The sequence below is a fragment of the Sinocyclocheilus anshuiensis genome, unplaced genomic scaffold (assembly GCF_001515605.1).
Source record: "Sinocyclocheilus anshuiensis isolate Anshui unplaced genomic scaffold, SAMN03320099.WGS_v1.1 scaffold547, whole genome shotgun sequence".
Lineage (NCBI taxonomy): Eukaryota > Metazoa > Chordata > Actinopteri > Cypriniformes > Cyprinidae > Sinocyclocheilus > Sinocyclocheilus anshuiensis.
This window is the reverse complement of record NW_015549589.1, coordinates 166,632-176,858: the sequence shown is the minus strand read 5'-3', so window position 1 is coordinate 176,858 and position 10,227 is coordinate 166,632. Positions and strand designations below refer to the sequence as shown.

General features: G+C 39.3%; 1 protein-coding gene across 1 annotated transcript in view; it reads right to left on the bottom strand.

The window, feature by feature from the left end:
• Positions 1-9,629: 9,629 nt before the first annotated feature.
• The window catches only part of 42sp43 (P43 5S RNA-binding protein), a 3,633-nt gene continuing 3,035 nt past the window's right edge, over positions 9,630-10,227 (bottom strand). The window contains exon 9 of the mRNA XM_016446383.1: positions 9,630-10,049. Within this exon, the coding sequence (XP_016301869.1) occupies positions 9,810-10,049 (240 nt within the window). The 3' untranslated portion in view covers positions 9,630-9,809. The remainder of the gene's footprint in view (positions 10,050-10,227) is intronic.

The following is a 10,227-nucleotide window of genomic DNA, read 5'->3' as shown; positions in this document are numbered from 1 at the left end:
AATACATCACGTGCTGGCACAGATGCAGTATATTAATGCCACGGATCATCAATAAGGTGCAGATTAGTCCTCAATTTGTGTTTCCAACACACTTTTTCACAGCACGCATCACGCGCTCAAACTCATCAAAAGTCAACAAGTTCAACAAGCAACAACGACTCATCCAAGTGACTGCTGCAGAACACATGCGAGAGAGAGACGAGGCAGCGCAGATCACGCGTCTTATAAGTGAGTGCGGGAGTTAACACTTAACACTGTACGCAATACCTGCAACCTCACACCAAATTTCAGGCCGTGTAGATAGGCAAGTGTGTGTGTGTGTGTGTGTGTGTGTGTGTGTGTGTGTGTGTGTGAGAGAGAGTGTGTGTGTGTGTGTGTATGTAAGCAAGCACCAGCTTTGAAACAATTACTTGCCTGTAAGAACGCTATGAACTAATATACTTGCATAAAATTATATTTTTGCCCTCTTTTAAAAAGGGTTATGTGTTCATACAATTATGAAAGAAAACTATGTCTGTTCCATGTAATGTACTGTATACCTATTAAAACATTTGAATGTTAAAATATTCAGTATTTTATTACACAGACTAAATGAGTTGCTTGCTGTTTTATAAGATGTGGTTATAAAACATGGCTTCCTTAGCAAAACAAATAAATATTAATGGAACTCTACACTGACTAACATTTTTTTTTTTGTCAGATCATACAACTACTCGCTAAACATAAAAGTGTGACTTTCATTTCAAAAGTGGCCTTCATTTCTTATAAACCAATGAATATAGACTGCAACCTATTTTACACTATCACTGCTGTACATCTATTTTTGCCTGCCCTCATTCTGACAGACATTATGTGTGTATGTGTGTGTATTTAGTAATCAGTACACTAAAGTAGGGCAGATTTCAGAGATGACGAAATGTGCCTAACAGTAGAGTGCAGTGAGATGTCCTCATGAGAACATTATTTATTAACATTTTCTTTTAGTTATTTCTGTCATACAGCAGGTGTTTTACCTGAAACAGACTATAGACCCACATAACTTACAATACTCAGAATAAACGAGTACACCCCCTCTGAAACTTAACAAATTCAGGTATTACTCATTATTTAGAAGGCATATTAGGGTTCTTTGGAGATACAATGTTTAAGCAAGTCTGCTTGATCAGTTACCAAAGAAGCATACCAAAATTATAGGCTACAGGAAATAAGATTTTCTTATCAAAGTGATAAAATGTTGCATTGCAACAATTAGTACACCCTTGTGAATTTTCTGGTGCAAATTAGGCAGTTTTGAACAGCATGTAAGTATGTAAAACCAAAACATTTAAAGAGAAGTAATTTATTGACAATTAAAAGTATTAAACAGCCCACTGAATAATTCTTCAATTTAATGCATCAGTTTAATCCATCAAATTAATCCATCAGTATAAAAGGTCACCAGTAATGCATGTCATGAACTTCTTTGTTTGAAAGAATAGGCAGATCCAGGGCATGGCAATGAAATGCAGTGTCTCGTTCCTCTTCTTAGGGAACCAGGGTTACACTTCTAACCAAGTCTCCTTTTGAACGGCAACTCACAGTGCACAAGAAGAAGATGCTATGGGGAGCCAGGGGCGATTCTAGGATTTATCTATCTATCTATCTTTCTATCGCTCTGTGCCGCCGCGATCTGTGGATTGAAAAAGAACGCACTGAAAGACTGGGAGGAGCCGATCGAAGTCTGCCACCGTTTTCATTTGAAGTTTAAAGGGGACTGAGGCAATCACGAATTTGTGTACAGTTTATGGAGCTAATTGCAAAATTTTAGGGGGGCTGAGTAGTCATTTTAGGGTGGCTATAGCCCCCTTAAAAATGGCCTAGTGACGCCCAGAGAGTAGACAGCTGCATTGGGATTGGGACTCATTGCAAATCTACCGGGAGTGGGCAGTTTTACCTTTACTGTGGGCGGTCAAAAAAATTTAGCACGTGACCCGCCATTCCACAGTCCCATGATTTGGCACATAGCAAGAACAATGGCGTTACATAAACAGGTGTTTACATGGTGTTCGTTCGTACATGATTACATTGCCCACCGCGGTACCATCACCCACTCTTGTTTTGCTTTATTACAGAAATACAAATAATTTAGTTCAGCTGGAAAATGTACGCTACACTAAACTGAAAGCGTCTGCTCTGCTCCGCTCCATACAGCCATGGTTGCCAGGTCTGCTTGACAAAACTAGCCCATGACAGTCATAAACAGCCCAAAGTTGTGCAATGAACATATCCCAAATATCAAAGCCCAAAATATGTCATTTCCATACCTAAAATACATATTTTACAGTTACTGTTATGTACAATGATAATAAAGTTCAAAGGCTTCTTACCAGTGACCCTTTTTCACAAAACTTAACATCTAGCACAGTTTTATCATACGTAGATTGCAAAATGTTTCAATACAAGCATTTCAGTCAAATGTAATTCAGCAATATTTCAAACTTTTAACCCATGGAAAAAAGCAGCCCGATTCCATTGAAAAAACAAGGACTTGACCAACCCTGCATCCAACATGAGCTGCAGGAGTCAGATTTGACTGATCACGAGTCGAGAGTAAGGAGAGATGACTGATAAGATGGTGGAGGATTTGCCGCTCAACAGATCCTGAGCTCATTGGCAAATATCTTATCCAGGACACACACAATGCGGAAGCAGGCGGTAATGGTCAGAAATTTAGCGGGAGTGGGCGGGAACCGTTTTAAGAAAGCAGTCCCACGAAGGGCTCTACCAGGGAGAGCTCATGAAACTCGAGCTATTTAGCCCGGAGTCACTGTGACTTAAGGGGAGTCAGCGGAAAGCTAGGTTACATCTTTCAGAAACTGCAAAGATTTCTAAGGTCTCAAATTTCTAGCACTCCTGAAGGTGCCTAACAACAAGAAGGGTTCACAAATTAGGGTGTTAAAAGGACCCTCCTATAAAGGTATCCCAGTAATGCAAAAGGGTTAAGCTATGCATCTAACCCTTGTCTGGAGGAAGTGACTCCAGAAGACGGACCAATTTCAGGTGCGGAAAGCTACTTAAAGTGATCCAAATAGTGGGACAGATATCTGAGCTCTCAAGGAGTACTAGATTACACCACTTGATAACTGCAGTCGATGGCCAAGGTCCCAAACATTTCAGCCATCCGGTAGGTGCCTAACAGCAAGAAGGGTTCACAAACTGGGGCAAAAAACTTCTTGCCAGGTAAAGAGACCAGCTTGAGCTCCTAGCGGCACAAAGGATTCTCCTAGTAAGGTGTCCCAACAGCAGGAAAAAGGTTAAACCTTTGAAGGGCAGCTTCAACCTCATTATCACACAGGTCCTAAAGTTCGAATGAGCTGAACACAGGGAAACGAGGACCCTACTTTAAGACCCAACAATGGGGAGGGTACTACTCTAATTTCAAGCCAAACACAAGGAAGTCTCCTACTTAAGGAACCCCAGAAACTGGGAGAAGCAGCTTCAACCTTTATTTCCAATGAGCACAGTTGTTAATAAAGAATATTTTATTTATTTTTAACAGGTATACAATACTGCCTACATTTAAGCTAGATTAACAAACATTTAGAAGCAAAAATTAAACATTTAAAAGCAATTCAAGTGTAATCATCTGGATAATCCGAGTATGGGTCACCATACTTGGCCACATGTCACGTCACTTTTAAAAACTTTTAAATAAATAAGATACGGTCCTTGCAGAAAATTACCAGGGGTGTGTTTCCTGAAAACGTTGTCTCCTAGCACACTATGAAGACTCTAAAGTAAGGTGAACATACGTGCCATTTGGGGACACGTTCTGGCCAGGATTTCAATATTGACTAAAATATATGCGCTGCGCAGATTGATCGTTGTATGACATCTAAGTACCGTGAGAGCCATAGAGAGCAGACAGCTCCTTATGCTTTCGAATTGCTCTCGAGGTACTTTGATGTCTACAACGATCGATCGCAAACAGCCGCAACCTGGTTATTTTAGGCAATATAGAAATTCTGGCCAGAACGTATCCCTAGAAAATATCACGTATGGTCACCTTACTCTAAAGGTATAACTTTTCTAGGCGTGTTCCCCAAACTATACTTTAGGAGGTTGCTTAAGGTATACCTTCTTAAGCCCAATTTATACTTCTGCGTCGAACCTGCATTGCTGTGTGTAGTATGCGCAGCCTACGGTGTAGCCTGACATGCACGTCAATTCTACGAGGACCGCAAGCACTGTGATTGGTCTGCTAGGACCCCTGTCTCCGTATGTATTTGAGTTTTGTGTATTTTTGGCACTTTAATATACTTAAACGTTGCACCTTCTTATTTGAAATAAAACTAAGCAAAGAACAAGTGTCTTATCATTTATACAACATTACATTATACATCACTTTGTTGTCTTCGACCAACAATGTTGTTCTGCTACAGTACCTTTGTGGAGATTGAAAGAATGCCATCTTCTTCTGTTCTGTTGTTGTCTCCTTCTTAGATAATTATTTGCCGCCATCGGTCTGCATATGTAATTGCACGTCGACGAGGACAACGACGCAGAAGTATAAATGAAAACCGATGTATAGCCTACGGCGTAGGTCCGACGCAAAAGTATAAATCAGTTGCTGTCCATGGCGGTGGTGCTAAATTGGTTGATATTGATGGCTCGAGAACGGATTATTCAATCTATGCAGGGGCTAATGCTTCAGTGCATTATGTGAGAAAGTAGTGTTCTTTATAAAAGAAGTGTTGATTTTAAATAAGCACACGTAACTCTTTCGTGTTAGAATGCAATGAACTTCATACATAACATACATCACCTCAGGGAAGAAAACCAAGTAAGAAAAATATATGCCCAGAGCACCTCCAATGGTCACCACATAAAAAACAAGGACAAAAATCCTGCATGGGACACTGCTTAATAATTTAACAGCTTTTAACAAAAGAAAGAAATAAAGAAAGAAAGAAAGAAAGAAAGAGAAAGAAAGAAAAAAAAAAGAAAAAAACTTAGGCCTACACAAGTCCAACAGAAAAACCTTCTGGGCTGCGTTTCCAAAAAGCATCGTAAGCCTAAGTTGATCGTAGCTCCATTGGGTTCAATGGGTCTACAATGTACTCAAGCTTACGATGCTTTTGGGAAACACAGCCCTGGTAAGAGTGCTTTCCAGCAAGCACTTTAGAAATAGTTGAAATTGCATTTATCATACTCATGGGATCTTATAAAAATAATCCAAATTGCAAACTAAATCCAATTGTATATCATTTTGAAATAAGTACACAAACCTGCAACCTCATGCCCAGACATATTATGCGTATCACTTACTGGCAGTATGCCTTCACTGGCCTTTGAAAGGGTCATTTATATTATCATAATATATTAGTGTCTTCATTTACTCCACGACCAGGGTTGATTGTCCAGCAGCTACATTACATTATTGGTGTAAATCACTCATTTCTGTTACTGGATGACCTACTCAATAAAAGCGCAATGCACGAAACATATAATCAACAGCTACTATGGTGGAGAAAAAAAGAGAGAAAGAGAGAAAGAGGAGAGCCGCTAGTAGCTGAATTTTGGGGCTGAGGGGGTAGCTCCATCAAGTTTGTCACGGCAAAATCAGACCAACAAGATCTAAAAGCTGCTGAATTTGCTTCCATGGCAGGCATTTTTTTTTTAGAATTTCAGCTTCTGACATGGTAGCCAGGAGACTAAAGTTTTAGTGCACATACAGTAAATGGCTTCAGATGGCGCCATCTTTGATTTAGCACAACCATTCGCTGTATTGCTGCCATATTTGACCAAACTCCCCACCACAATCTTTCCCTTCAAATAGACTCCTAAGCCTTTACTGCCTATTGGTTTGCCAGCTGATATAACAAAAAGTAATCAATAAATAGAACACAAAAAATAAAAAAAGACTGCAAGTGACGTCGCTAGCGGAAGCGCAATGCAAGTGTGAGAGTGCAAGTGCAAGGCTGCAGCCAGACCCTTCTCAATGTACCTGCAATTATAGAATCACTCATGTATAAATCTCAATTTCGAAAAATTGACACTTAAGACTGGTTTTGTGGTCCAGGGTCACATATTGTCCTGGTGAAGCTGTTTTACAGCAGAATTTGGAAGCAAGTTTAGAACATTTATTTTTACTTTCCTGTTTAATACTGTGAAGATGCTTCTCTGTTGTACAAAGTGCTATAAAAATTAAGGTGCCTTGACTTGAAGCATATGTTTTTTTCTACAAGGTTTGCATTTTCACCAAAATAATTTGAGAAAAGCAGATATTTTTCAGTCTCTGATTTTGCACCTCCCTTACGTCCCCTTCTCTAAGTTTTGCAAGATGAATTATTTTGTCCAAAACATTTATACTTATATTTATGTCAAGCTCAAGCTTCTGCTTCGGACCAGCAGCGAGTTGAACATTAATCTGGATCTGTCTACGAGGGAAGGTGATTGCTCCATCATCTGGCGTTCATCTGCGGGGGCTTAGTCCTTGGAATGTACCCATTCTACCGAGCTCGTGGGATCGACGGCCTCAACACCACTCGCCTCACCTCCACCGTCGCGGCGTTTCTATACATTATCTTCACCCGCTGCGTAGAGCAACGCAGCTGTTTGAAGACTCCATGCAGATAAAGATGGCGTTGGTCAACGCGAGGTCTGTGGTAAATAAGAAGCCTCTAATAGCAGCCTTTGATTTAGTGCAGCTTATTAAAGGACCTACACATATACATGGACACACTCTCGATCTTATAATGTCTTCTAGGTTCTCTATGGGTGATATTGAGATGTGCAACCACAGCTTTTATGATCACAATCCTATTATATTCAACACGCCATTGTCATTGAATGCTGTAAAACCTCATGTATCGACTCGCCTGACACGGAGGATCACTGCTGCTACCTCTGCTTCTTTTTCTTCACTGTTTGAGGAGTTTTCCCATTCCTACTGCTCTCCTTCATCTGAGCTCAGTCCTGATGAACTGCTATATTGTTTTAATTCAGTCTGCACTATAATTTTGGATCCTGTGGCTCCTATGAGGACTAAACATCACAAGTTAACTCCTGAGCCGTGGTTGAATAATACCACTCAGACATTGAGACAGGCTTGTAGAAGAGCCGAAAGGACAAACTACAGATTTCTTACAAAATGTTAAAGGATTCTCTTAAGTATCAGAAGGCGGTGACAGTGGCCAAATCAGAATATTTTTCAACTCTGACAAAAATCATAATAATCCCAGAACCCTTTTTAATACCATTAATGCTGTGTTAAACCCTGCTGTCTGTGTGTATCCTACAGAGTCAGTAGCTATGTCTGAGCGATTCTGCCAGTTTTTTATTAAGATATATGAGATCAGACATACCAGCAAATCGGTTGCTGGTGATCCTGCAGGCCTTTTAAAATATACAGGTGTCTTTAGTCAGTTTACACCTATTTCGCTTTCTTTTTTAAATGACATTGTTAATCAACTCAAACCTACTGGTTCACCCTTAGATATAATTCCCTCACGGTTACAAGTGTTCAATTTAATGGGTCCGACACTTTTAAATTTGATTAATAAATGCCTCGAGTTAGGAGTTGTTCCTGACTATTTAAAACATGCCTCGGTACAACCCAGACTTAAAGGGCCTAATTTAGATTCCTCCGATTTATCAAATTTTAGACCCATTTCTAATCTTCCATTTTTAGCAAAAATTATAGAGAAAGTAGTTTTTCAACAACTCAAAAGTTTCTTAACATTTTTGATGCGTTCCAATCAGGCTTTAGAAAATTTCACTCCACTGAGACGGCTCTTTTAAAAGTGTTTAATGACATTTTTTTAGCTACTGACTGGAGATTCTGTAGCACTGGTGCTTTTAGACTTGAGCGCTGCTTTGGACACTGTAGACCACAATGTTCTTCTGTCCCGCTTAGAACAGGTAGTGGGCATTAGAGATTCTACCCTAAATTGGTTCCAGTATTATCTTACGAACAGGGGTTTCTCAGTTAATATTGGCAAATTTCACTCTTCTTCTGTACCTTTGACCTGTGGGGTCCCTCAAGGTTCTACTGTAGCTCCCATGTTGTTTTCCTTATATATGCTTCCCCTCTGATCTATTTTTGAGAAGTATGGTATAAGTTATCATTGTTATGCAGATGACACACAAATATATCTTCCTTTGAAACATAAGACTGGATTAGACCCGTTGGCCACCTGCCTCTTGGATGTTAAAGCATGGATGTCCGTAAATTTTTTAAGTCTGAATGGGAGTAAAACAGAGATTGTGGCGTTTACCCCTTCTGATACATACTGTATACCAAATCTAAATCTTGGTCTTCTGGCACCTTATGTAAAGCCGTACGTGAAAAAATCTGGGTGTGGTGTTGGACAGTGCCTTAAAGCTTGATAGGCAAGTTAACCAAGTTGTGAAGTCAAGCTTCTATCGGTTGCGAACACTGGTAAAAATGAAGTCCTTTCTTTCTTTTACTAATTTTGAAAGAGTAATCCATGCTTTTATCACCATGAGGCTTGATTATTGTAACTCTTTATTTGGGGATCAATCAATCTTCCTTAAACCGCCTTCAGATGGTTCAAAATGCAGCTGCCAAAGTCCTGACAGGAGCTCGAAAGCATGAACATATTACCCCTGTCCTTCAGTCGTTACACTGGTTACCTGTGCGCTACAGAATTCATTCTAATGTGCTCTTATTGGTTTTTAAGTCTTTAAATGGTTTAGCACCCTCATACCTCTCCGATTTGTTGATAGACCACCAACCTGCAAGAGCACTTAGGTCTACTAAGGCTCTTAGTGGTTCCTAGAACCAGACTCAAGTCTAGGGGTGATCGAGCACTCACCATCCCAGAGTTTGGAATAATCTTACTACAGAAATCAGAACTGCCCCTACACTATCCATTTTAAATCTGTTAAAATCACTTTTATTTAATCTGGCTTATTCATGATTTGCCTTATACTTTGAAGTTTTATTTGTGACCCATCTTTGTTTTAATTCTGTTAATGGTTACGTTTGTACAGCACATTGGTCAACGGTAGTTGTGTTTAGTTGTGCTTTATAAATTGAAATTATGTAAAAGGTATACTAACATGAGCATAATAGAAAATGGAGCATTATAGTTAACCGTTTCTAACTGGCCTAGTTTGTTAAAGCCCTACTTAGTAAGACAAAACAAAAGAATTATACAGACTCCTCATATTTCTAGACTGCAAACACAAACCCGTTCATGTTTGGTTTGCATTTTGTTGCACTTACAGTCATGCACAGCCAGTATCAGCAGTGTGGAGTCAAGCATGTTGAAAGGCTGACCCAAGTTGCAGAGCAACTGGTTCAGTGGAAACAGAGTTTGGAAAATGCTTAATTTCTCCCATCACTGCGACATACACAGTAATTTATCATTTCTGTACACCATAGCCATGCAATTGCAACGATTACAGAAGCAGAAAAGTTAAAGCACTAATATTTGAAGTTGCGGTATAACATTTGAGGTAGTATTATACAGCAAAACCTAACAAAATGTAAACATTGGGTTTTGGATCAAAACATTCAGCACTTCACTGAGCGGAGTATAAAAGTCAACTTCCAAAATGCAAACAAACAGTACTTCCTTAAGAACCATAGCCCCAGCGACTATAAACTTATGCAGAAGCCAGACTGACAAAACAATACTTTATTTTTATCATAAACAGAACTTAATTTCTAGTTTCGCAAACAATGGTAAATCAATAAACAAATTTCCATACCTCAAGTACTAACACCTGAAACAAAACATTTTTCCTTTAAACTGAATTCATGTCAGCACAGTATTTGTATACACGAGAAAAAAAAATAATTATTTATCAGCAACCTTAGTCGGACGGATACTGAACAGATCTCTGAGGTTTACTTCAGGATCAACATGGTGTGGGATTTTACGCTCATTAAAGAGGCCTGTCAGATCAGCTTCCAGTTTGGCCCTCGGAGAGATCTTCATGCGTAATGAAAAGAGCGAGCGAAGGTCTTCAACTAGAGGACGACGATTTCGCCCTTCCAAACGTTTCTGCCAACTCTTGCTGCTCCGCTTATGTGGGTGCTTAACACAAATAACCAGCGAATTAAAATTAAACTTAAAAGCGGTTTTTAAATATACAATCACCGATGGATTTAACAAAAATGTGGTAACATATTAACACTTATTCAAGCAGCTTTTAAAATTATACTATAGTCGTCAACATTTGAAGTGGATTTAAAAAAAAAAAAAAAAAAAAAAA